Source organism: Pseudopipra pipra, chromosome 6, assembly GCF_036250125.1.
Source record: "Pseudopipra pipra isolate bDixPip1 chromosome 6, bDixPip1.hap1, whole genome shotgun sequence".
NCBI lineage: Eukaryota > Metazoa > Chordata > Aves > Passeriformes > Pipridae > Pseudopipra > Pseudopipra pipra.
The window spans coordinates 4,020,217-4,046,262 of NC_087554.1; the positions used below are offsets into that span (position 1 = coordinate 4,020,217).

Here is a 26,046-nt window from a genome sequence, read left to right on the forward strand (position 1 = left end):
ACCTAGTCCTGCTCAAAGCCAGGGCAACCAGACAGGCTGCCAAGGAGTGAGTCCACTCTGAATAGGTTTAACCATGGGCACCCCACAACCTTTCTGCGGTTTCAGTCTTGATTGCCTTTATGGAAATAAAGCTTTTTTTTATGTTTCAACTGGGTTGTATCATCATAGAATCACAGAGTGGTTTGGGTTGGCAGAGACCTTAAAGATGATCTTGTTTCAACCCCCTGCCATGGGCAGGGATACTTTCCACTAGACCAGCTTGCTCCAAGCCCCATCTAACCCCAGCTGTGGGCTCTGACCTGCAGGCAGTGCTTTTCCTAGAGCAGCCCAGGAGGATCTTGACCTTCCTTCACACATGGACTGGCTCATGGGCAGCCCGCTGTCCCAGCAGGTCACACTCCAGCCTTTCCTGCTGCCTGGGGTTATTCCTCCCAGGCTGCAGCACTTGGTTGAACCCCAGGAGGTCCCTCCTGACCCATTTCTCCAGCCTTTCCAGGTCTCTCAATGGCAGTACAACCTGCATGCAGTGGTTGCATTTCCCATCAAAATATTTGCAGCTACTTAAAACCATCAGTTTTGGATATTTTAGATCTTCTGGCACCATCCTAAAACCATCCCTCTCTTTGGTTAACCAGAACTCTTTGCTTTCTTTTCCATTTTTGGCAGGCAATTTGACTGAAAGCTGTATTTCCAGAGTGTTTGGTGAGCATGAATTCTAATGTGCAATACTAAATGAAAAATACTTTCAAAGTCAAGATAAAATATAAAGTTTTACTAATTCTCAACAAATTTATTTTATATATCTCAATATTTTGGCTGAATGCTGCACTAACTCATTTGTTGGCCACCTCTAGACCCCAAGATAGTCACCATATAACTTCATATCCTTCAGCTGAATACACTTCCCTGTATACATAAAGCACACATTAAATGAGCTGTTTAAATTCATCTTCTGAGTCTTTCATTAATGTAAATTTTCTTCTCTAGATTCTATTAAAAACCAGAGGTGCTGTTTCCCTTTGCTTAGCTCAGCAGAGAACATGAAACAGTGGCCAAGGACAGAACTTGGGGCTTTTTATTTCCTTTTGGACATTTCTTTCGATGGAGATAGACTGAATTCCATCAGATGCCCTATTGCTCAGCCTCTCCTCAGGTGTGATTCCCCAGCACCATCTCAGGATGTGGATCCCCTTGTTGTCCTTGGTGTTCCTTGACTGCTTCCAGGTCACACTGAGGAGCTCACACCACCCCCCACCCCACTGCTGATTCAGGCAGGTGCCAAGAAGTTCTCCAAGAGAAATAAGGTGCTGATGTCCCTTTCCCTCACCCAAAGGCAGAAGTGAGGAACTTCAGGCTGTGGAGAAGTTGTCACAAAGTAAAGTGCTCTACAAGTTCTCCTTTCCTTTAACAAGGAGGAAAGTTTCCTTCTCCTTAGTGTCTGTGAACTTGTCCCCAGGGGCTTGTTAGAAGGATGAAGTAGGTCTGCCATGAGCTTCCTGAGAGGGTTTCAAGATCTTTAGAGGCTTCTTCAGGATGCCCAGAAGGGCTTGTTAAGCTGAAGACCCTTGGGTGGCTGCTCCCAGGGGAGGGCCTTCTTTTGGGAAAGGTAATTTGGGATGGAAAGAGATGTAATGACTGAGCTGCTGTTGGAGTTTGGGTCTGCTGAGGCTTCCAGTGGCTCATGCTATGACTTTTGCCTCCACCTGCTGCTGGAGGAGGCCTCTTCTTGATATTTTAGTTTTGCCTTCTCTGCCCTATCTTTCACTCATGGGAAGAATGTTTTTTAAAAACTAAACACTCCTTTAGGTGTGGTGGGAGTCAGGGTTGGTCCAGGACAAGGCTGGTGTCTGGCTCTGGACAAACTTCCCTTTTCCTCTCTCACTTTGTGCTGATCATTTTTCCATTTCTCCTTGTATTTGCCCACTAAAGGCTTCATCTATCCAAGGGGTCACCTTACACTGTCCCAAAGAGAGTTTTCAGGAGATGCAGACTTCCCCAGCACACAGCCCACCACGTCCAAACTCAGTTCTGGGCATCATTCAAGGCTAATTAATTAATTCATGCTCCTGGGAGGTGGCTGAAGGCTCCTGGTCTGGGATGGCACCAAACAGCAGGAATATCTGACCATCCCATTCTGACTGTTACCTCGACTCCTATTTTCACCTGAAATATCACCAGGCTGTTGTTCTTCAGATTAAAAAGCTAAAGAAGATATTGGAGCCATTTTGAGTCTAACTCGGCTCAATTTTCAGGATCCATCTATTATTTAGTTTCACTTTTAGCTTCCACTCTCCATAACACTATTTATTATTTTAATTTCAGACAGACCAAGACTTAGACTAAAATAGGCTGTTTAACACCCACAGAAAAAAAGAGAGAAAAAAATACAATATATTATTAACATTAGGCCTGCTCATTTGCACAAGAAAAAGCTTTAATTTTTCCAAACTTCTTCTTCAACCCTATTTGATCCCATGCTTTTACCTTTTACCCTCATGAAACCAAAATTCCCATGTTAAAATGGTGGGGGGAAATGGAGTGCCACACAGAGATAAGAACACTTGGTTTTCCATAAGATGGGACTGGTGGCTGTTTCTCAGCTGGAAACCATTCAGGAACACTCCTCTTTCCAGAGATGCTGGAATCCAAATGGAGCTGGATGGAGAGATGCCTAAGGACGGATATCAGCTTGTGTGCAACTCCAAATCCTGGATGCCTTTTAAAACAGGCATCTGAATCCATGTCACCAACCTTGAGTGCAATTGCCAAGCTGTGAGCAGATGGGAGATTTTGATGCTTCTCCTGTCTTGCAAAGCTGGAATGGTTGCAATATCAAGTCTAATTCTGCTGTGCTTCAACCCCTCGCACCCACCAAAGCCCTGTGCTCCCAAGATGAACTTTAAGGTCCCTTCCAACCCAAACCACTCCAGGATTCTCTGACCTTCAGCCAGGATAAAGAGCTGCTACCCCTTTCTGGAGCAAGGGGCTTATCCCTAAGTTTGCCTCAAAACCAAGACATGCTCTTTCCTTGTGCCCAACAGCCTGGAACACTAGAAAGAGGGAACTCTGTCAGCCACCCACGATTTTCTTTGCCAGAGCGGGAAAAATTGAACAGAAAATACTCATCCGGTTTCTGATCCTCTTTCTCTGACGGTCTCTTTTTGGCTGCTCTCACAAATGGATACCCCTGGGCCTGTCTCTCACCACAGAGCTCTTCTCATATTCTTAGCCCTGTTGGGGGACTGCCCTGTTGGAACAGGGGGATGGAAATACAGACAGCACCATCATCCAAATAAATGGAGGAAAAATGTATTTTTATCATGAAATCCTCCTATGAATCATGCCCTCTGCATTCACACTTTGCATTTCCACTGAAAATCAGATACATATTTGTTCATCTTCCTTTCCCAAAGACTGTAAGACAGCTTTAACTTCCTCACCCAATAGTTCTTCCTTGAGTTGTTGCTGGTAGCCCTTATTAACCTGGCCAGGACTCCAGTGGAAAATGCTATTTAAATTAAAAGACTATTTGCACCCAGAGCACTATTTAACCTCCTCATAAATTGGAGGGTTTCTCTTTTCCCTGCAGGGATCACTGGCATTCTGTGTCAGGAGATGGTCACATCACCTTGGCTGTTAATGGGCCATTCCAAACTGCAAGAAATGTCAACAAAACAAAGTCATGGGCAGTGGATGAAACTATTGACTGATGCCCATATATCAGAATTTAAAAATACACAGGAAACTTCAGAGCAGTGAGGAGTTTAAGTGATGCTTAAATTCATTGCATCCTGGAATGGTTTGGGTTGGAAGGCACCTCAAAGATCATTGAATTCCAACCCACTCCATCAGCAGGGCCACTGACCACTAGACCAGGTTGCTCCCACTTGGCTTCGAACAATTCCAGGGATGGGGCATCCACAATTTCACTGGGCAACCTCTACCAGGGTCTCACTACCCTCACAGCCAACAATTCCTTCCCAATAGCCCATCTAACCCTCCCCTCTGGCACTTGAAAGCCACTCCCCCTAATTGATCAGGTGATCATAGGAAAGCCTGGGGTTGCAAAGACTCAACTCAGCTGACTTCCACAGATGCACAAGAGTTGACTTCCTCCCCTCCCTCAGTTTCCCAATTTGTAAAATTAGGGGGTTTTCCTTTACTCTGTAATTCCCTGATTTTTGCTGAAACCTGCAAGTTCTTGCAAGAGACTTCATTCACTGGGCTGTCAGTGATGAAATTTCATGTCAAACAGGGACTTGGAGGGTCATCAAGAGGTGACCATCTTCTTTCTCTCTTCTACTTACTACTAGGGATCTCTGATTTTATATTTATTTTTATTTTTTTAATGATGATTCCTGATTGATGTGGTTTGCTTTTTGAATAAAACCTGATTTAGAAGTTCTGTTTTATTTCTCACAAAACTATAAAGCCAAAGCAGTGGATCCAGTGGGCCTCTAGACTTGGGAAAACCACAAATCCTGGTTTCATGATGGATTCTGGGAATGGTTAACTGGACTAGGTCACATCACATGCTTGTCCAGTTTAATAGTCAGCTCATCCATTGCCTGTTAGTTCAAGGAATCCTGGAATCAGTCAGGTTGGAAAAGCCCTCTAAGATCAGCGAGTCCAACAGTTCCCCCAGCACTGCCAAGGCCACCACTAAACCCTGGCCCCAAGTGCCACATCCACACAAGTCTGAAACCCCTTCAGCACCCTCTCAGTGAAGAAAGTTTTCCTCCTATCTGATGTAAACTTCCCCTCCCAGGACAGGATTAATTTCTCCTCCTTCCCAACTTCCTTTCATTCAGCCTTCACACCTCCCTCCTGCAGCCCCAAGAGCCCTGCAGAGGAGACATTTCCTTGGAGAGGCTGCAGGAGTTCTACAGAAACAGGGAATTAAGCCCTTGAGGTGGGAGATTTCCTTGGAGATGCTTAAGAAGAGCTACTTAAACAATTGGCTTCTCAGCCTTCTCTCTGCTTGCTGGGCTGGGTGTGCAGCCTTCAGTGCCCACCCATCTCCAAGCAGCCTCCAAAGCAGCTCTCGGGGGCAGGAAACATCCAGATACACCTGCTGATACAGGAAAGCAAGAAATTCAATTAGGTGGGATTATTGCACCTCCAAAGCAAGCATTGCAAGCTTCCCAGAGGCTGTTCTCTGTTTTTGAAAGAATGGGCTCTATCTCATTCATCCCAGGAAAGGCAGAGGTTGAGGAGATAAATTGCAGCCCTTACACAAACAATTAGATCTTCAAACACAGAGGAGGTAAGTTTTCCACATTCTCTGCATCCTTTCCCTTTTTTCCTTCCTCTTTTCTTTCCTATTTCTGCTTTCCTTTCCTCTTTTCCCCCTCATTTTAACAAATGTGAAAATACAAAGAAGAAATTTTCACTGAACCATCTCTGGCTCTCTTTGCCCAGAACCACATCCAGAGCCAGTCCTGCAGTCCCAAATTAAGTTCTTTAATTCTCTTTCCCATTAACCACCTGAGATTTTAGGGGAAAACACTTGCAAGAAGGAGGTGGTGCAAGTTCTCATCCTTTCTTGAAATTAAAACGGTCCACATTGTATTTCTTTCATATTGCAGTTGACTACATTATATCACATAACTCTAATCTGTCCTTTGAAAGATACTTTTAGAGGGAAGACCTATAAATTTTGCCCCCTTTCTTGAATACCTTTTACCTCCTGCCAGTACAACTGGAAGCACAGGAAAAGTCTCAAACTTTCCCAACTTCCTCTCTAGGCTTCCCTTTGTGGGCAATTTTGAGAGCAATTTTGGGGTTTCTCCATTTCCTGTGGATACTTGAGCAGCTTTTTGCCTGCACAAGAGTTTCTAATTTTGCCGTAATTTGCAATCCTAAAGCAAAAGCCTGCATCAGATGGACCCAATCCAGAAGGATTGAGTGGGTGGCACGCCTGCCCATGGCAGGCAGGTTGGAACTAGATGGTCTTGAAGGTCCCATCCAACCCAGTCCAGGATTCTATGGTTCTATGGCTGAAGTCTCATGCAAGGCAAATTAACCATGTAGAGGGGGAGGGAAAGAAAAATCAACAACAGAAATCAAAAAAACATAAAAAACCCCAAACCAAACAAACAAAAAACAAAAACCAAAAAAACCCCATCCTTGATAAACTTAGTTCTAATCCTACACTTTTCTTAGTGTGACTGTACTTCTGATCAAGAATTCATTTTTAATCATTAAAAAACCTGATGAAGCATTTTGCCTTTATTTTTCCACATTCCCAGGCTCTGCATCGAATATCCCCCAACGCCTTAACATGGACAACGCCAGCAGCGTGAAGGAATTCATCCTCCTGGGCCTCTCGGAGAACCAGGGGCTGCAGAAAATATATTCTGTGCTCTTTCTGGCTTTCTATCTGATCACTGTGGCAGGAAATCTGCTCATAGTGGTCACTGTCATCAGCAGCCAGGGCCTCAACTCGCCCATGTACTTCTTCCTCTGCTACCTGTCCTTTGTAGACATCTGCTACTCCTCCACCACGGCTCCCAAAATGATTGCTGGCCTGTTGGGGGGCAGTAAAAGCATCTCCTTTGTGGGCTGCATGGCCCAGCTCTTTGGGTTTCACTTCTTTGGCTGCGCTGAGATCTTCCTCCTCACGGCCATGGCCTACGACCGCTACGTTGCCATCTGCAGGCCCCTCCACTACGCCGCCCTCATGAGCGGCCGCACCTGCGGCCTCATGGTGCTGGGCTCGTGGCTTGGGGCCTTCTTCCACTCCACCCTGCAGCTCCTTCTCACCATTTGCCTCCCGTTCTGCGGCCCAAACAAAATCAATCACTACTTCTGTGATGTCCACCCCCTGCTCCGCCTGGCCTGTGCCGACACCCGTGCTGTGGGTGCCTCCGTGGTCGCCAACAGTGGCTTGATAACTCTGAGTGCTTTTGCCATCCTGGTCTCGTCCTATGTTGTCATCCTGGTTTCCTTGAAAGGTCAGACAGCTGCAGGGTGGCACAAGGCCCTCTCCACCTGCGGCTCCCACATCACCGTGGTGATCCTGTTCTTCGGGCCGTGCACGTTCATCTACATCCGCCCCTCCAGCAACCTGGCGGAGGACAAGGGCGTGGCCGTGTTCTACTCCATCATCACACCCATGCTGAACCCCCTCATCTACACCCTCAGGAACCAGGAAGTGAAGAGTGCCATGAGAAAGCTGTGGAGCAGAAAAGTGGGAAGCCAAAATGCAAAGGTGTGGGACCATAGTCATGTTTCCAAAGGATCAGAGAAAATCAAGCATCTTTGGCTATGATTTCTTTTGTGACAATTCCTCACCACTTGCCCTTTACAGGACAGCTTGCTGGGAGCTCCTGCTGTAATTAGGAAGGCACTAAAGGTTTATTTGTTGAGGGGAAAGACAGTGTGAACTCTGTGATGAGCTGGCATTCCTTGTCTATTCTTTGTCAACAAGCACAGGTCCAGACCAGGGCCTCTTGAGCACAAACTCAACACCAATGTTGAAATAAATACTATCAAAAGGACTGAAAATGTTGTCCAGGTAGAGCATTCCATTAAAAAAAGAAAAACAAAAACCTGATATTATGTGGGAGTTGAGTCCTTTGCTGATGCAAGTAATAAGAGAGGAAACTTCTCTCCTTCCCCTCTCCCCTCAACATATCCTTTCTGAAGTGTTCCAGACCAGGTTGGATGGGGCTTGGAGCAACCTGGGTAAAGGGAAGGTCTCCCTGCCCATAGCAGGGGGTGGAATGAGATGGTCTTTAAGGTCCCTTCCAAACCAAACAGATATTCTAGAATCCCACAAGTCTATTTACTTCTCCCATCCCTGCTGCCATCCTTCCAACCCTACCCTCTATCTTTCAGCTCGACCTCATGTCTTTTATTTTCATCCTTAGACGAATAGAGAATCACACATCTAATTAAACACGCTTTCCTGACTGTTAAAAATTAAGGAGTCACCAAAGTAGGGCTTTGGAAGCACAAAGACATGGGAGAATAATAATAAAAAAGAATTGTTTAGCAACTATTCCAGGTGTCAAGATAACTCCTTGCCTTAAGTAGGGTTGAAGGTTACAAGGTGTTCCCAGCCCAAGACAGGGTCAGGATAACACACAAAAATGTCGTTTATAACAAACACACACAAAAAAAATTAAAATATATACTTGCTTTTAGCTTGTATAGTATTTATTTGTGTAAATAAATATTTATTTGTGTAAATAAAATGTATATATGCTTCCCCCTTCTCCTATAGAAGCCTCTGGCCTGAAAGTTTTTCTCTTTGGTTTTTCTCTTCGGTGTTGGGATAAATTGTGGGAAGGGGTGGGAGAAGCCTGGAAGTTGGATTTTGGATTTCTAATGTGGCTCAAACTGCCACAATAACACACACACACAAAATAAGAAAAATATTTAAAAATCAATTTTAAATGCTTTGGAGGTGAACACCAATGGGGTTTTTGGAGGTCTCATTTTTGCGTGCTGCTGAGGAAGTATTCCCCCAGAGCTTATGGAAGGTGTCACTGAAAGCAGCATTAGGCTTCTCCACATCTTATTAAAAATTCTTACAAGAACTTCAGACTTGAGCTAAAAAGTTGCTTCTGTGCTTTGCACTGTGGCAGTAAAAATTACTGATAGGAAGAGAGGAATTCACCACAAACCTTTCCAAATTTTTGAAGTAATTTCCTGTGTTACTTCTTGTTTCAAATTTATATTCATCAGGCATCTAAGGGATAACAACTGTAGCACAGGTGTGATTTTTGTTGGGGTTTTTTTTGTGCAGTGGTAAGAGCGAGTTAATAAGAAATAAGGATGCAGATGAGAAATATTAGCTTAGGACAGAAAGCAGAATTTATATAAATTTGTAAGAAATTTATATATATGAGACACGCTTGAGACATCCTACGTAAGAGGCATCTTTACTCCAACACTTCTCTCCAGACACTACCCTAAGAACTATCCAAAGAACAATTTGAGCTCCTTGTCCACTGATGATTTCTGACAAAACGTCATTTGCCTCTGGGATCTCCTTACTCCTGAGAGTCTTGAGCTTCTGCTACAGAAATAATTGTTCTTGTAGATGCTCTTGCAGTTGTTTTTTTTTTCAGAATGGGAAATGCAGACAGAGAGATGGGCTGCTCTTTTCAGCCACTGCAGGGCTCAGAGTTGGCAGAGATTTCCACTTGCTTTCACAACTTCTAAGCAGCAAATTGCAGCTGAGACATTCTGATGAAACCCCCTGAAGTGCTTTGGGGAGGTCCTCAGAGGAGTGACAGCAAGAGAGCTCTCAGTGGAAATGTTTGGAGATTGTCCCTTGGTTTTGTTCAGGCCTGGCTGAAATCCTGCCCTTGAAAAGCAGCATTTCTGGTGAGTGACTTTTGTGGGGTCTATTTTATGATTGAGAAAAAAACCCCCTCAATTACAGCTTTAGAATCACAGGATGGTTTGGGATGGAAGGCACCTCCAAGACAAAGAGGTAATGAGGACTGGCAGAAGAGGAAGGATTTATCTTCACTGTGTAAAACTAAACCCAGGGATGCAGTCAATAAGACTTTCTTTCTGGATTGGAAGAGCAGCCCCTGAAGATGGAGCAGAAATAGCCTTCAAATTCAATAATCACATTCATTCTTTTTAGAGATTACATGCTTTCAGAGAGTAGATTCTTGTCTTTAAAATTCATGCCATGGGTTTGATTCCTTGGCTGGCTGCTGGACACCCCCACAGCCCCTCTCTCACTCATCCTCAGCTGGAAGAAATTGAAAGAAAAAACTTGTGTGCTGAGATAAAGATGAGGGATCTCTTCTCAATTAACACCATGGCTGGAAGAATCAGTTCAATCTGATTTGAACTTGAGCCACAGTTCTCAGTGACATATCCCCACCAATATCATGGTCTGCCCAGACCTTCCTTTGACTTGGGGAGTGAACATTCCTATTTGGTCATGTTTACATCTCATCCTGGTGAGGCATTGATCCAGTCTATCCCTGGGAAACCAGGACTCCCTGTCCTGGCCCTGAAGCTCTCTGATCTCAAGCAACATTTCCTGCTGCCTCACACTGGCTCAATGCACAGATCAGTGGTAGAACCCTACATTTGCCATTTTATTACTAGAAACTTCAGGCTTTGTTTCATACAAAGGTCTTCTGAGTGCTTGGAAGTGTGTGGTGTTTTCTCCTCTCTTCATCAACCTCCAGGACTCCACTCACAAAAGGTCCTCAAGTGACTTGGGACCCAACCAAGGGACCCAACCAGCAAAACTATTTAATAAGGCCCTGGGGGACCTGCTTGCAGTTTGCTAATGACACATTTCTCTCAGGTCCAAGTCTCTTTTGCCTGTGTTTAGTCCCCAGTATGTTCCAGGAGTATTTATAGGCTGTGCTGGGGTGGGGTGACTTCAGGGAGAAGGAAGATGCGGGAAATGCAGAGCTCAGTTCCGAAAGCCTTGGAGATGTTCCCTCATTGGATCTCTCAGTGTAAGTGACAGACAGAAAACAGGACATTGATGCCATCACAGTAAAACCTGCCTGGCAAGAAAAAAAACTGCCTTGAAAAATACCTGAAGCAAGTTTCGATGCAACAAGAAAAATAAGAGCAAGGGTACAGGAATTGCAAGCAGGAGGAAGAAGAGTGGAACAATTCCCTGACCAGTCTGGTGAAGACCTTGAAACATGGAGTGAATGATTTTAAACGTTTTCAGGCAACAAATGTGGAGCTCAGAAAGTTGATGTAGCAACATTTAGGAACTGGGTACTGTAGGAAGCATTTTTTCTCTCCTTTCCTTATGTTCTTCATGTCAGCCATGGGGTATTAAAGCACGTGTGTGGTGGTGTTTGTTTATGTGAAAGGCAGAGAGGAATCCTTGATAAAGTGTTGAAAAATATGCAGAAACATGTAAATGCTAAATGTTGGCCATTGGGATCCTTTAAGGCAGCTTTATTTAATGCTGATGGCATCCTAGACATCTGGCCTGGGGCAGGTATCTGCTCTCCATTTACACTCAAGGACAGAGGGACAATCTTTGATGGGCTAAATCATCTCACTGTGATGTAATGACCTAAAAAAGGTCAACTGAGCCATGTCTTTAAGGTGTTTCTTCCTCTTTCTTGACTACACAGGGAGGCAGAGCTGCTACACACCAACTGTGATGCCTGTTCTGAGCTCTCTGTCTAGTACTACCTTGGGGTGGCTGTAGACTCTTCACCCTTTCTGCACCTCTGGAAAACTACTGAGCCCATGGGAAAGAGAGAGGGAAAAGTGGGATCATTTCTAAACTGATGCCGTGATTTGCAGACAGATATTCTGAATTCTGTGCTGAGATCTATCAGAAAGGGGGAGAAAATAGAGCAAGACCTGAGGAAAGTGCAAAAGGCAAGAGGCACGTAAGAAAAACAGACTCCGGTTTCTTGCTAGTAACCTCCTGCTTGCTGAGTTAGAAGCTCTTGGGCAGAAATGAGTAGCAAAGGAATTTCCTGGTGGGATTGTTAATGGAAATGGGCATTCCTCTGCTGGTCCCATTTGAACCTCCCCAAGACAGTGAGTGTATTTGTCTACTGGAGAACTTTAAAAATTCCTTTAAAAAATAAAGAGGTAGAGAAACTGGGCAGGGGTTTGCAGCTTCTGCTTTGTTAGAGACTCCAATTTTGGGAGGGAGAGTGTGTCCTGATAACAGCAGGCCTAAGGGAGCACTCAAGCTTCCAAACAGCTGCTGGCTCAAGGGAGAGCATTTCCAGTGAGGAACGTGGCTTCTGTGCACATATTTCCAGTTTCAGAGTGGATGAGCTAACTAGAGAGTCCTTTCCTCAACTTAGAGGAGAGCCATTAGGAAAAGAACATGCAGCATCTCGTGCCTGAGCCATATATTGTAGAGAAGATGCTTGAGCGTGGCAGGATTTACTTCCATCCTAGCCCTTCCAATTCCCAACAGATAAAAGGACACTGTAGCATTTTTCCAGCTCTCTATTCTGTGAGAGTAGGATGTGGTGGAATTGCCATGCCTTCAGGGTTTGAAGTGACATGTGCATGTGGCACTTGGGGACATGGTTGAGTGGTGGGCTTGGCAGTGCTGAGGGAAGGGTTGGACTCCATGATCTCAGAGATCTTTTCAACCTCAATGATTCCACGATTCTGGGATTCCTCCCTGACAGAATGGGAGCACACATTTGTCACAACAACTACAGTGCAGGAAAACAGTGGGTTCAGGGGTGAGGGTCAGTGTGGAGGGGTCAGAGATCTGAAACGGGAGCGGGAAGGCAGAGGAGCAGGGGACAGTGCTCTTTGCAAACGTTGCTCACTGTGATTTAGGACATGACACTGTGCTTTCTGTAGCAGGAAAAACAGCAGCAAATGCACACTGCTGTCACCATCCATGACCCTTGGAGCTGTAGCACATTCCCTTCTCTTGCTGGCCAGCCCATGACTGCCCCCCAACACCTGTGCCACGGGAGCCTGAGCTGCAGCCATGGCACGGAGCAACTTCTCCCAGGTGACTGAATTCATCCTCCTGGGGCTCTCTGACGCCAGGGAGCTGCAAGTCCTCTTCTTCGCCATCTTCTTCCTGGCCTACACCATGGTTCTGCTGGGGAACCTTCTCATCATTGTGACAGTCAGGACTGACCCCAAGCTCTCCTCACCCATGTACTTTCTCCTCTGCAACCTGTCCTTCATTGATATCTGCGGGACCTCTGTCACCGTTCCCAGGATGCTGGTGGACCTGCTCTCCCGCAGGAAGGCCATTGTGTTTGAAGGCTGCATCGCCCAGCTCTTCTTCCTGCACTTTGTTGGCTCCTCGGAGATGTTCCTCCTGGCCGTGATGGCCTACGACCGCTACACGGCCATCTGCAAGCCCCTGCACTACACGGCCATCATGAGCCGCTGGGCCTGCTGGCTGCTGGTCTGCTCCTGCTGGGCAGGGGGGTTCCTGCACTCCATCACCCAGACTTGGCTCACAGTCCAGCTCCCCTTCTGCGGCCCCAACACCATCGACAGCTACTTCTGCGACGTGCAGCCCGTCATCCGCCTGGCCTGCGCCGACATCTACCTCACCCAGTGGCTCATGGCCTCCAACAGCGGCCTCATCTCCCTGGGCTGCTTCCTGCTGCTGCTCACCTCCTACACGCTCCTCCTGCTCTCCCTCCGGGGACGCCTCACCCAGGGCCACCGCAAGGCCCTCTCCACCTGCACCTCGCACCTGCTGGTCGTCACCCTCTTCTTCCTGCCCTGTATCTTCATCTACCTGAGGCCCCCCTGCACCTTCCCCTTCGACAAGTACGTCTGTGTCATCTACACCATCTTGTCCCCGCTGATGAACCCCCTCATCTACACCCTGAGGAATAACGAGGTGAAGGAATCCATGCACAGGCTGTGGAAGTGCTGCAGCGTCTTCTGAGACTTGCACCTGGAGGGACGTTCCTACAGACTGATGGCTTGGTGACTAATGCCTACACACTTCAAATTAGGTGTGTGGATATATACACACACATATATAAATATTCATATTAAAAATCCGTGTTGAAAAATTGAAGCTTTTTAAAATATTAAAAATCCATGTTGAAAAAACCAAAACTTTCTAAACTTTTTCATTTGTGTGGGATCATAAGTTTCAAATAAATAAATCCAGCACAAGCATTTTCTCCCTCTCTGCCGTGCTGTTACTGTGCTGAGACAGCAGATGGCAGAGGCACATGTACTTAGTGTCCCCAAATTCCCCCACCGACACCGATGTTCTCAGGTGAAGGCAGAGACAGTGCAGACATTGTTTGTAGGGTTTTCTTCAGACATATAAGGATGGGAACTCCTTTAACCTTTCCGAAACACAGTCCTAATTCTCTCACTGAAGTGCATTATTAAAAACATACAAGGGACAATATATAGAGGAAGGAGAGGGATTTTGGACAAGAACATGCAGTGACAGGCCAAGGGGGAATGGCTTCACACTCACAGAGAGTGGGTTTCAATTGGATGTTAGGAGGAAATTCTTCCCTGTAAGGGGAGTGAGACCCTGGCACAGGATGCCCAGAGAAGCTGTGGCTGCCCCATCCCTGCAAGTGTTCAAGACCACATTGGACAGGGCTTGGAGCAACATGGGCTAGTGGAAGGTGTCCCTGCCCATGGCAGGGGGTGGAACTGGATGATTTTTACAGTTCCTTCCAATCCAAATCATCCAGGGATTCTGTGATCCTATGAAGGAATGACCCAACCCAGCATTCTGCCTGGGGAGATAACAACAGTGTTTGGGGAAGGAGATTAAGGAGAAGGCAGTAGGATTTTGTTCTGTAATGTGGTTTTAATAACATTTCCACCTCACAGTAATTAAGTTTCCCTATTTCTGAGGGCAGCAATGACATCACCAAATCCATCAGGGTTGGAAGTGCAGTGGCTGCCATCAGGAGAACACTAACCAGAATGATTTAGGATTGGATTCATCCCATCGAAATTAGAATCACTCAATTATTTATATTGGAAAAGCCCTCTAAGACCAGCAAGTCCATCCCTTCCCCCAGCACTGCCAAGGCCACCACTAACCCACAGCCCCAAGGGCCACATCCACGTGCCTTTTAAATCCCACAGTGATGGTGACTCCACCACTGCCCTGGGCAGCTGTGCCAGGGCTGGACAACCCTTCTAGGAAGAAAGTTTTCCCAATATCCAAACTAAATTGCTGCAAAGGAAGTGGGAGGCTCAAATTCCTCTCTGAAATTAGCCCTCACTCTCACACCAGCAGAAAGAAGAGGAAGATCAGAAGCATCAGGGAGTCCCTGATCCTCCTGCTTAAGAGAGATTTCCACCTATCTCCCATCTTGATGCAAATCAGACTTCATTTGAATGGTGAATTCCTACTTAGAATCATGATTGCATCACCATGAAATGGTCTGGATTGGAAGGGAGTTTTTCTCTTTAGTATTAGAGGGAAATGCTGAAATATTAAAATGTCCTCCAGGTCAATTGGGTAAATTTCAATGGAGAAAAAAATTAAAATGTATCCCTGTGATAATTTTTAAGAATTCCAATCAAGTTTTTATTAGACATTTCAGAATGTATATTATAGAAATCACATACAATCTTATCATCTTTCATAAAATTCTGGTTTAGATGGCATAAAATTAGGCAGGAAATCACACCCAGAGACTGGTCACCCAGTTTTGGACTACATGTTTTGTGTTCCAAAGACATCTCCCAGCTCAGCTTTAACAGAAAACCAAATGAAAATTCCATACGTTTGGGAGCTGGTGACTCAGTACAAGGATAGGACTTGGAATAGCCTGGTCCAGTGGAAGGTGTCCCTTCCCATGGCAGGGGGTTGGAATGAACGAGCTTTAAGGTCCCTTCCAACCCAAACCATTCTAGGAAGACAAACAATTCAATGCAATTGATTTTTCTCTCCAGGAAACATCTTGGCATGACTTTAATAAGGCCTCAGTTGGTGCTGCTAAAAAGTTGGGCCTGACAAATTGCAAAGGTGCAACTTTGGCAGTTGAGTTTGGAAGTGTCTGGAAATTGGCTCCACTGCGCATCATTAAAACCACAAGTTCTTTCTCTCCTGCAAATTAGCAGCTCTGAGCTCACTGTCATCCAGAGGACAGGGAAAAATGGCCTCAAAGGGCAAAAATATTCCCTTGACAACTGCTAGGATCTCTACAATGCTTTTGTTAAATGCCAAGTCAACTGAAGAAATCCCCGTCTAATCAATTTTGTTTCAAGACCATGGGACTGAAACACAAATGGACATCAGAGAAAAGGGACTGCAGTCAGTCTGGGCCCACCATGAGCATTTCTAGGTGGAAAACTCAAGGCTTAACAAGGCTGGGTAGTCCCAGAATGGTTAAAATCAAATCCCTTTGCTTGTGTTACACTGGGGGTGGTCCTGGTTTGGCAGGACGGGAGGGCAACAGGGCTAATCCAGCATATCATCAACTGGGGCACATCTGCATTCTGCCAATAGAGACATTTTTTTTCTGTTTTGGGGGTGTTTTGTGTGTTGTTTTTTAATAACTGGTTTTAGAAGAGAATATAATGTAAGAACTGGAACTTTCAACTGTGCCTCCTCAGCCAGGGATTCCTTCTTGAGTCCACAGCTCACAAATTGCCTTGTACCAAGTGGCTTGGAATGACAGAGCAATTTGGGTGAACAAGACACAGAAAGAGTTTTCACTGGGCTGCCCATACCAGCAGCTCCTATGGGGTGGCAACATTAAAGGCATTTTTACACCACCCAAGGATCTCCAGGCTGCTTGGAGGCATTGCAAGATGAGGAATACAAGTGGGATTTTTATTGACTGATTTACCCTGAGGCAGAAAGCTTAGCCCAAAGACCATCCTGTCTTTCTAATTCTATTGACCCAACTAAAAATACCCCTGGAAATACACACTGGAGCACTGGATGTAGAGCTGAGAGCCAGCAGTCCAAAAAATAGTCCTGGGTGAGTGGCACCTTGATTTTGTGGGAGGTATTGCCCTCTCATGGCTGTTCAATGAAAAGCTGGGCCCCAGGCAGTGGAAGTGACATGAAGCCAGTGTAGGAAAATGGAAAGGCACAGCCCTCCTTCTCCTCACAGCTATGCATGGGATTGATCCCCTTGTTGCAGCCCTTTCTGGCATCTGGCTTTAACACAAAATTATTCTCTTCATTCTTTCTTGCAAAACTTCATGGGAAGTGTGAGGGTTTATGGTCCTTGGGCCAACTGCAGCACACAGGCAAAGACCTGGACCACGTGGATTTATTCCAGACCCTTGGATAACTGCAATTTAGGGAATCCCAGAATGGTTGGAGTTGGAAGGGACATTAAAGATCATCGTGTTCCAGTGCCCTGCCATGGGCAGGGACACTTTCCACTAGACCAGGTTGCTCCAAGGCCTGTCCAACCTAGCCTGGAAAACTTCCAGGGATGGGGCAGCCACAGCTTCTCTGGGAAACTTGTGCCAGGAACTCCTCATCCTCACGGGGAAGAACTTCTTCCTAATATGTCACTTAAATCTCTCATCCTTTAGTTCAAAAGTGTTCCCCCTTGTCCCATAGAAGATGCCTTAATTTTGAAAGAGTCACAGCCTGCAAACACAGCAAGCAAGCTTGAGAAGTGATTGACAGGCAGTGTCATTCATGGGAACAGGGCAGAAACTACAGGCAGGTATTGCTGCAATAGGAACAGGCCTCTTCCTAGTCCTGGACATCACATGGGAAGTGATTCTCCCATAAACTAAGGCAGGGAAGCTTTCTGGAACCAAAGGGCAATTTTTTGATAGCTCTCCAAAATTAGTGCTGATCATTTGAGTTCCTACCATTTCCAGCCCCCTTGGGCAACATTCTGAAAAAAAACAAACATACATGCAATTAAGGTAACACCCAAAAAAGCTTCAGAGACACTTGTCCCCAGGCACACCTTCTTGTTTATAAACCTCATCAAAGAGGAGAGGTGCTCACCCTGGCAGCCCAGACAGCCCTTCTGCCAGTGCTCACAGGGCTCTGGGTGAATATTGCTACACTGCCCAACCTGGACTCATCTCTTCCTTCACAGTGAAAGAATTGTTCTGTCCTATGTAGATATTCCAATCCCATGGTGAAGGAAGAAAAAGGAGAGTTGTGTTTCCTGGGGATACTCAGGACTACCTGTCATTAATTCTGTGGAGCAGTGAGTATTTCTGGGTTCTTTCTGTGGTATTTCACCTGAATAAGTTCCCCATTTGAAGAACCTGCCTTTTATTTCTGTTGACTAAAATATTCCCTTCCGTACTTTAAGCTCTGACTTTGGTCCCTCTCAAGCTTCTGTGAGAACATGAGAGCACAGAGGAGCCTGCCTTGGATGGGATATCATAATCACCTGTTAAATCTCTGGACCAATGAAATCTCTTACAAATGAGAATGTGGGACAATAGTCACACCAACAGCCCCATAATCAAGCTCTAATCTCCAAAAAGGAGGCACTTATTCTGAACTTTGCTTTATCTCCCTATAGAGCTGATATGGAAATCCTTACCATAAATCCTGAGTTACATTCCAGGAAGCACTGCAGGATAAATGGGAAGACCCTTGAATGCCAAATGTAGTCTTCTTTGAAATGAAAAAAGAGCAAAAGTCCAGATAGATCCTAATAGGACTAATTCTGTTATGGAAGTCTAGAGGGCAAAATGTAGAGAAAGGTGGGAAGTCTTGAATTGGATACCAGATTAGATCTCTTTTTACATCCCACTCGGTGAACCTGAAAGAACCAAAATCATAGAACCACAGAATGGTTTGGAAAGAAGGCACCTTCAAGATCCTCTAGTTCCAACCCTCTGCCATGAGAAGGGACATTTTTCTCTTGATTATTAGGGATTTAATTCTTCTGGGGTAGCATTACTCCTCTAAAAATAAGGTTTAGTTTTAGCTGGTAAACTAGACACCGTTGGGGACACTGTTATCACTAAATAATTTATGCTGAAAGGCTTTCTAGGGATCTGTACCCCACTCTCCTCACTCTGACAACCTTCAAAGACTACTCACCTTGCCTGCAACTGCGTCCAACCAAGCTGGACACCTCAGACAAGGTAAAACCAACTTTCAGCTCTTCAGGCTGAGATGACAACTTGCAAGAATTCAACATTCTGGATTCATGCCTTTGAAGCTTAATGCCTACATTTTTCCTTTCACACTAGGTAGAGGTGGGTCAGATTTAGATTTGGAGTGTGGCAATGCAAGCTTGCAAATGTTTTTGAACTGCAAAACAGACCCCTTGCACTCTTCAGAAGGCGGGTGCAAATTTGACTAAGTCCCAACTTTTTCTCTCTTCCAGGGAAACCTCTGTCTCCTTTCCAGAATGAAAGACAAGATGCAGAGGCACAACCTCTCAGCAGTGTCTGAATTCATTCTCATCGGCCTTTCTGATGCTCCACACGTCCGTTTGCTCCTCTTTGTGCTGTTCCTGACCATTTATTTGGCCACCATGGCAGGCAACATCCCAATCCTCCTTGCTGTCAGCACAGACACCCGCCTGCACAACCCCATGTACTTCTTCCTGGGCAACTTAGCCTTGCTGGATATCTTATGTCCTACTATCACCGTGCCCAAGATGCTGGGGGCCTTGTTGCTTGACAACAAGGGCATTTCCTTCAAGGGCTGCCTCTTCCAGCTCTTTTTCCTCATTCATGTGGTAGGCACAGAGATCTTCCTCTTGGCTCTCATGGCCTACGACCGCTACGTCGCCGTATGCCACCCCCTGAAGTACCTGAACATCATGAGGATGAAGCTGTGTGCTCACCTGGCCATTGGCACCTGGCTGGTAGGGTTTTTGAACTCCCTCCTGCACACCTCTTTGGTTTTTACCCTGCTTTTTTGTGACTCCAACCAAGTGGACCAATATTACTGTGACATTCCTCCTGTGCTGGGCCTCTCCTGCTCGTCTACTTGGAGCAGGGAACTGGTGATTCTGGCAGTCGCTGGGGTGCTGGGGAGCGGCGCCTTTGTGCTCACTCTCATCTCTTATCTCTACATCCTCCTGGCCATCCTGGCCATGAACTCCTCCCAGAGCAGGCACAAAGCCTTCTCCACCTGTGCTTCTCACCTGACCGTGGTTTGCCTTTTCTATGGGACCACCATCTGCACCTACGTGCGCCCTTCCTCCACCTACTCACCTCAGCGGGATAGGATCGTTTCCATGCTCTATGGAATCCTCACCCCCCTGCTCAACCCCATCATCTACAGCCTGAGGAACAAAGAGCTGAGAAGTGCCCTAAGGAGAGCGATCAGACAGCTCAGAACTGCTGTCACAGCGCAACAACACCTCGCCCAGTCTCGGGCGTCCTCTGCAGCTCCAGCAGTTGGATAGGAACTGCAGCTTGTGACTGACCTTCTAAAAAGTAGATGCTGCAAGCCAAACTCATTTTTGGGGGCTCAAAACTCCTCCTCTGGGCTCAAAACTCCTTTTCTGGGCTCCCTTTGCAGTTAGCAGGGAGAACTGTGCACCTCCAGAGGGCCAACTGGATGGCACAGCTTTAGGTCACGGTCACAGCAGGAGAAGACCTCAGTTGGGAAGGTTTCTGTCCCCTGAGCCCAGAGGAAGGTTAGGTGAGAGCACACGGGTGTTGGATGCATGTTTTAGAGCCCCAATGCCGGCGATTGGCGATTGGTCCCCTGTCGCGATTCTCAGCACGGCCAGCAGGGGGCGCTGAGCTCTTTTAGTGCTTCATGACTTCAAGGTCTCCAAGGAACACCTTGGTGACAAGATGCCTCTATCCTGGTCAGTTCTACAGGGTTTGTGCTTCCATGAGCAGATGGCAGAAACAGAGAGCTTTCCACCCTGTCTGAGGTGGAAATTGGAGATAAAAATCCTTGATCCCTTTTCAAATCAAATCCCAAATCTATTAAATCAGGTTTTATGGATTAGCCATGAAATCTCACTCCTCTCCCTCTCTCTCCTTTTTGGGTCTGTGTTGTTTGCTGGAATCCTCCATTCCCATTGGACTGAAGAGGAGAAACACAAAGGGTTTCTTTGTGTGCAAAAAGAAGTTTTACATGTCTTCTATGGTCAGAAGATATATATATTAAATATATATCCTGTTAGATTTGTCTCCCAAGGGTTTCTATTTAACCTAAGTGGCCACTGCAAAAATAAACTCAGGGTTTCCAGTAATAAACCGTCGGCCCATTCATAAACAGTTGCTGCAGTTTATTCCCCAAACACACAGGAGAAAAAGTTCTTCCAAATCAAATCTTTCCACAAAATGCATGGTCTTGAGCTTTTTGATTTCTTCCAAACTTATATCTGGAAGCAGAATCAATCATCCTACACACATATTATTTCCGATGCTTTGACAAATTCCCCAAACAGAAAACTTCCGAGAGAAATCCCTTTGGCATGCCCTTGGAGGAATCTCACTCTCTTTTCCAGGTGCCCTCGAGAGGCTGGGATCACTTATCCCATGAGCATGGACTCCATTCTGGCTTCATAAAGACCTGTGCAGCCTGTTTTTTGCCTGTGGCATAATAATTGGCTCTGAAAATAACATGGAGATCTCTGGAAGGACAGAGAGTGGGTGAATTGCTGCTACAATGCTGGAGGTAAAGTGTTGGCTGCCTTTACTCAGTCTCTGTTAACAATGAAATCAACTTGTGCATGGACAAAATCTTCCACCAACCCCTGCCTGATGGTGCTACCTGCCTGGAGTTTCCCTGGGATGGAGGAGAACTCTGAAAAACTGAGGAAACTCTGAGGTAAGGCAGGAAAATTAAGGATTTGATTCAGAATTTAGTGATAAAAAATGCAGCAATGAGGAAGAGAAGAGGAGAAAAAGGATAACACATGTTGGAGAACACTTTTACACAGGAATTCATGCAGATTCAATGGCACAAGAGTCTGCAGTTTCAAGTCTGGGTGAAGACTGTAGAGGAATCGAATGTATATCAACAGGATGAGGAACTGAGGGAAGGTTTCAATTACAAGGGTTGGAAATATCTAATCCAGTGGCAATATCTGATCACTGTTCTCCCAGTAACACAGATCCCAAACCGAGAATATTTACTGACCAAAGGCAAGCTGCAGACACATTCCTGGAGTGTATTTCACCTCAGGAGCTGCAGGAGAAGAGACATCTTAAGAAATGAATAAATTCTCTATTATTTAACTACAAGAGGCTCTGGGTTTTTAAATGCTTCCATTTGGTGGTGAGACCTTGTATTAACCGTAGGCATAGGGTATTTGAAATGAAGTAATAGTTTGAAATACGGGAAAATTCATCAGTGTGAATAAGGGTACAGGGTTGCAGCTGTGAGCAGGATATTTGTAAAACATCTATATTAGTGAAATGTCCAGAAATGTCCTTGTACAGATATGGGGCTTGAAACTGGAAGGGAATTGGGTCAAAGGGGAGGTTGTGACAACCTACTTTCTATAAGGACTTAAGGAAAAAAAACTTGTAAGATCTGCTGATGCTTCTTCCAGAGATGGAAGAAGCATTTCTGTCATAGCAAGACAAAAGTCAGCAGTTCATCCATTTTATTCTTTTCCATTTAAATTCAGTGCCAGCGCCAGCTTGTTTACATCGATGTTTATGAAGTGGGAATTGCATCAGGAATTGTTTCACCCTCCATGTGTCTCTGCAGGAATGGAAGGATGGCTGATGGGAACTGCACCGAGGTGCCCCAGTTCACCCTCGCAGGACTCACCCAACACCCACAACTGAAATTCCTCCTCTTTGGGCTCTTCCTGGGCACCTACACGCTGACATTAGTGGGGAACCTGGGCCTGATCGCCCTCATCAGGGTCAGCCCCCGCCTCCACACCCCCATGTACTTTTTCCTCAGTGCCTTGTCCTTCCTGGACATTTGCTACTCCTCCACCATCAGCCCCAGGATGCTGCTGGACCTCCCAGCAGACACCAAAGCCATTTCCTTTGCCGGCTGCCTCGCGCAGCTCTACTTCTACGCGGCGTTCTGCACGGCCGAGGTTTACCTGCTGGCAGCCATGGCCTACGACCGCTACGTGGCCGTCTCCAAGCCCCTTCTCTACGAGCTCATCATGTCCCCCGTGCTCTGCATGAGGCTGGTGGCCGGTTGTTTCCTTGTGGGGCTGCTGAGCGCGGCCGCCCACACTGGCGCGGCACTCCGGCTGTCCTTCTGCGGCCCACTGCTCATCGACGACTTCTACTGCGACGGGCCACCGCTCTTCCTCGTCGCCTCCATGGACACGCGCCTCAACGAGGCTCTGGTGTTTGTCCTGGCGGGGTTCAACATCGTTGCCACCAACCTGCTCATCCTCGGCTCCTACGCCTGCGCCACGGTGGCCGTGGGCAGGATGGGCCCCGGCGCGGGCCGGCGCAAGGCCTGCTCCACCTGTGCCGCCCACCTGGCAGCCCTCGGCATCTTCTACGTGTCTCTCGCCTTTAACTACATGCAGCCCAGCTCGGCCCACTCGCTGAGGAGCAAGAAAGTGGCATCTGTGTTCTACACCACCCTAGTGCCCTTGGTGAACCCTGTGGTTTACAGCCTGAGGAACCAGGAGGTGAACAACGCCCTCAGCAGCTTCATCAGGAGGACAACGTACTGATGAAAGGCTACCTTCTATTGTTTCCCTGGGTTTTTTCTCTTTAAGGAGAATCTCTCATGTAGAGGAGACTGAGGGGAGTCCTCATTGCAGTTACAACTTCCTGGGGAGGGGAAGAGGAGGGGTAGACACTGATCTCATGTGGTGACCAGGGACAGAACCCAAGGCAATGGCCTGAAGTTGTGTCAGGGGAGCTTTAGGTTGGATGTTAGAAAAAGGTTCTTCTCTCAGAGGGTGGCTGGGCACTGAACAGGCTCCCCAGGGCAGTGGTCACAGCACCAAGGCTGACAGAGCTCAAGGAGTGTTTGGACAATACTCTCCTGCTCATGGTGTGACTTGGGAATGGTCCTGTGCAGGGCCAGCAGCTGGACTCCATGATCCTTCCCTTCCAACTCAGCATATTCTTTGATTCTGTGAGTCTGGGAGGTCTTTGAGACTGTTGCCTCCAAGAGCATTTGGGATGTTGTTACAGCGGAAAAATTAATTAGTCTGCTCTCAAACTCTGTCCACTAATAAAGTTGCATCACTCTTGTCTCACGTACAAACTTCTTGCCCACTTACTCGACCTCGACTCTTACCCTCTACCTGCCATGTGATAGACATGATGCCACTGGGCAAAACAAGGGAAAAGGTGTCCAAGAGCCCGAGACGGGGACGCTCTGGATCTTCACACACAATCACAGGATGGTGGAAATTTGATGGGACTTCTGGAGATGACCTAGTCCTGCTCAAAGCCAGGGCAACCAGACAGGCTGCCAAGGAGTGAGTCCACTCTGAATAGGTTTAACCATGGGCACCCCACAACCTTTCTGCAGTTTCAGTCTTGATTGCCTTTATGGAAATAAAGCTTTTTTTTATGTTTCAACTGGGTTGTAGCATCATAGAATCACAGAGTGGTTTGGGTTGGCAGAGACCTTAAAGATGATCTTGTTTCAACCCCCTGCCATGGGCAGGGACACTTTCCACTAGACCAGCTTGCTCCAAGCCCCATCTAACCCCAGCTGTGGGCTCTGACCTGCAGGCAATGCTTTTCCTAGAGCAGCCCAGGAGGATCTTGACCTTCCTTCACACATGGACTGGCTCATGGGCAGCCCGCTGTCCCAGCAGGTCACACTCCAGCCTTTCCTGCTGCCTGGGGTTATTCCTCCCAGGCTGCAGCACTTGGTTGAACCCCAGGAGGTCCCTCCTGACCCATTTCTCCAGCCTTTCCAGGTCTCTCAATGGCAGTACAACCTGCATGCAGTGGTTGCATTTCCCATCAAAATACTTGCAGCTACGTAAAACCATCAGCTTTTGGATATTTTAGATCTTCTGGTACCATCCTAAAACCATCACTCTCTTTGGTTAACCAGAACTCTTTGCTTTCTTTTCCATTTTTGGTAGGCAATTTGACTGAAAGCTGTATTTCCAGAGTGTTTGGTGAGCATGAATTCTAATGTGCAATACTAAATGAAAAATACTTTCAAAGTCAAGATAAAATATAAAGTTTTACTAATTCTCAACAAATTTATTTTATATATCTCAATATTTTGGCTGAATCATGAAATGATGCACTTACTCATTTGTTGGCCACCTCTAGACCCCAAGATAGTCACCATATAACTTCATATCCTTCAGCTGAATACACTTCCCTGTATACATAAAGCACACATTAAATGAGCTGTTTAAATCCATCTTCTGAGTCTTTCCTTAATGTAAATTTTCTTCTCTAGATTCTATTAAAAACCAGAGGTGCTGTTTCCCTTTGCTTAGCTCAGCAGAGAACATGAAACAGTGGCCAAGGACAGAACTTGGGGCTTTTTATTTCCTTTTGGACATTTCTTTCGATGGAGATAGACTGAATTCCATCAGATGCCCTATTGCTCAGCCTCTCCTCAGGTGTGATTCCCCAGCACCATCTCAGGATGTGGATCCCCTTGTTGTCCTTGGTGTTCCTTGACTGCTTCCAGGTCACACTGAGGAGCTCACACCACCCCCCACCCCACTGCTGATTCAGGCAGGTGCCAAGAAGTTCTCCAAGAGAAATAAGGTGCTGATGTCCCTTTCCCTCACCCAAAGGCAGAAGTGAGGAACTTCAGGCTGTGGAGAAGTTGTCACAAAGTAAAGTGCTCTACAAGTTCTCCTTTCCTTTAACAAGGAAAGTTTCCTTCTCCTTAGTGTCTGTGAACTTGTCCCCAGGGGCTTGTTAGAAGGATGAAGTAGGTCTGCCATGAGCTTCCTGAGAGGGTTTCAAGATCTTTAGAGGCTTCTTCAGGATGCCCAGAAGGGCTTGTTAAGCTGAAGACCCTTGGGTGGCTGCTCCCAGGGGAGGGCCTTCTTTTGGGAAGGGTAATTTGGGATGGAAAGAGATGTAAGGACTGAGCTGCTGTTGGAGTTTGGGTCTGCTGAGGCTTCCAGTGGCTCATGCTATGACTTTTGCCTCCACCTGCTGCTGGAGGAGGCCTCTTCTTGATATTTTAGTTTTGCCTTCTCTGCCCTATCTTTCACTCATGGGAAGAATGTTTTTTAAAAACTAAACACTCCTTTAGGTGTGGTGGGAGTCAGGGTTGGTCCAGGACAAGGCTGGTGTCTGGCTCTGGACAAACTTCCCTTTTCCTCTCTCACTTTGTGCTGATCACTTTTCCATTTCTCCTTGTATTTGCCCACTAAAGGCTTCATCTATCCAAGGGGTCACCTTACACTGTCCCAAAGAGAGTTTTCAGGAGATGCAGACTTCCCCAGCACACAGCCCACCACGTCCAAACTCAGTTCTGGGCATCATTCCAGGCTAATTAATTAATTCATGCTCCTGGGAGGTGGCTGAAGGCTCCTGGTCTGGGATGGCACCAAACAGCAGGAATATCTGACCATCCCATTCTGACTGTTACCTCGACTCCTATTTTCACCTGAAATATCACCAGGCTGTTGTTCTTCAGATTAAAAAGCTAAAGAAGATATTGGAGCCATTTTGAGTCTAACTCGGCTCAATTTTCAGGATCCATCTATTATTTAGTTTCACTTTTAGCTTCCACTCTCCATAACACTATTTATTATTTTAATTTCAGACAGACCAAGACTTAGACTAAAA

General features: G+C 46.3%; 4 protein-coding genes across 4 annotated transcripts; all 4 read left to right on the plus strand.

Moving 5' to 3' along the window:
- The first annotated feature begins 6,202 nt into the window (after nt 1–6,202).
- Nucleotides 6,203–7,399, plus strand: LOC135415412 (olfactory receptor 4S2-like). Its single transcript, XM_064657088.1, has one exon. It carries the CDS (start codon nt 6,284–6,286, stop codon nt 7,271–7,273), a length of 990 nt encoding a protein of 329 aa, XP_064513158.1. The 5' UTR covers nt 6,203–6,283; the 3' UTR covers nt 7,274–7,399.
- Nucleotides 7,400–11,466: 4,067 nt separating this feature from the next.
- LOC135415413 (olfactory receptor 4E2-like) lies at nt 11,467–13,598 on the plus strand. The gene has a single exon (XM_064657089.1). It carries the CDS (start codon nt 12,431–12,433, stop codon nt 13,355–13,357), a length of 927 nt encoding a protein of 308 aa, XP_064513159.1. The 5' UTR covers nt 11,467–12,430; the 3' UTR covers nt 13,358–13,598.
- A 4,747-nt stretch (nt 13,599–18,345) lies between these two features.
- On the plus strand, nt 18,346–19,766 carry LOC135416545 (olfactory receptor 5V1-like). Its single transcript, XM_064659760.1, has one exon. The coding sequence runs from the start codon at nt 18,759–18,761 to the stop codon at nt 19,764–19,766; it is 1,008 nt and encodes a 335-aa protein (XP_064515830.1). The 5' UTR covers nt 18,346–18,758.
- A 2,167-nt stretch (nt 19,767–21,933) lies between these two features.
- LOC135416546 (olfactory receptor 8A1-like) lies at nt 21,934–22,982 on the plus strand. Its single transcript, XM_064659762.1, has one exon. The coding sequence runs from the start codon at nt 22,026–22,028 to the stop codon at nt 22,980–22,982; it is 957 nt and encodes a 318-aa protein (XP_064515832.1). The 5' UTR covers nt 21,934–22,025.
- Nucleotides 22,983–26,046: the final 3,064 nt, after the last annotated feature.

What these genes read in the sequence shown, in the direction of transcription:
- LOC135415412 (XM_064657088.1), top strand. Translation starts at nt 6,284, where the DNA reads ATGGACAACGCCAGCAGCGTGAAGGAATTCATCCTCCTGGGCCTCTCG.
- LOC135416546 (XM_064659762.1), top strand. Translation starts at nt 22,026, where the DNA reads ATGTGTCTCTGCAGGAATGGAAGGATGGCTGATGGGAACTGCACCGAG.
- LOC135415413 (XM_064657089.1), top strand. Translation starts at nt 12,431, where the DNA reads ATGGCACGGAGCAACTTCTCCCAGGTGACTGAATTCATCCTCCTGGGG.
- LOC135416545 (XM_064659760.1), top strand. Translation starts at nt 18,759, where the DNA reads ATGAAAGACAAGATGCAGAGGCACAACCTCTCAGCAGTGTCTGAATTC.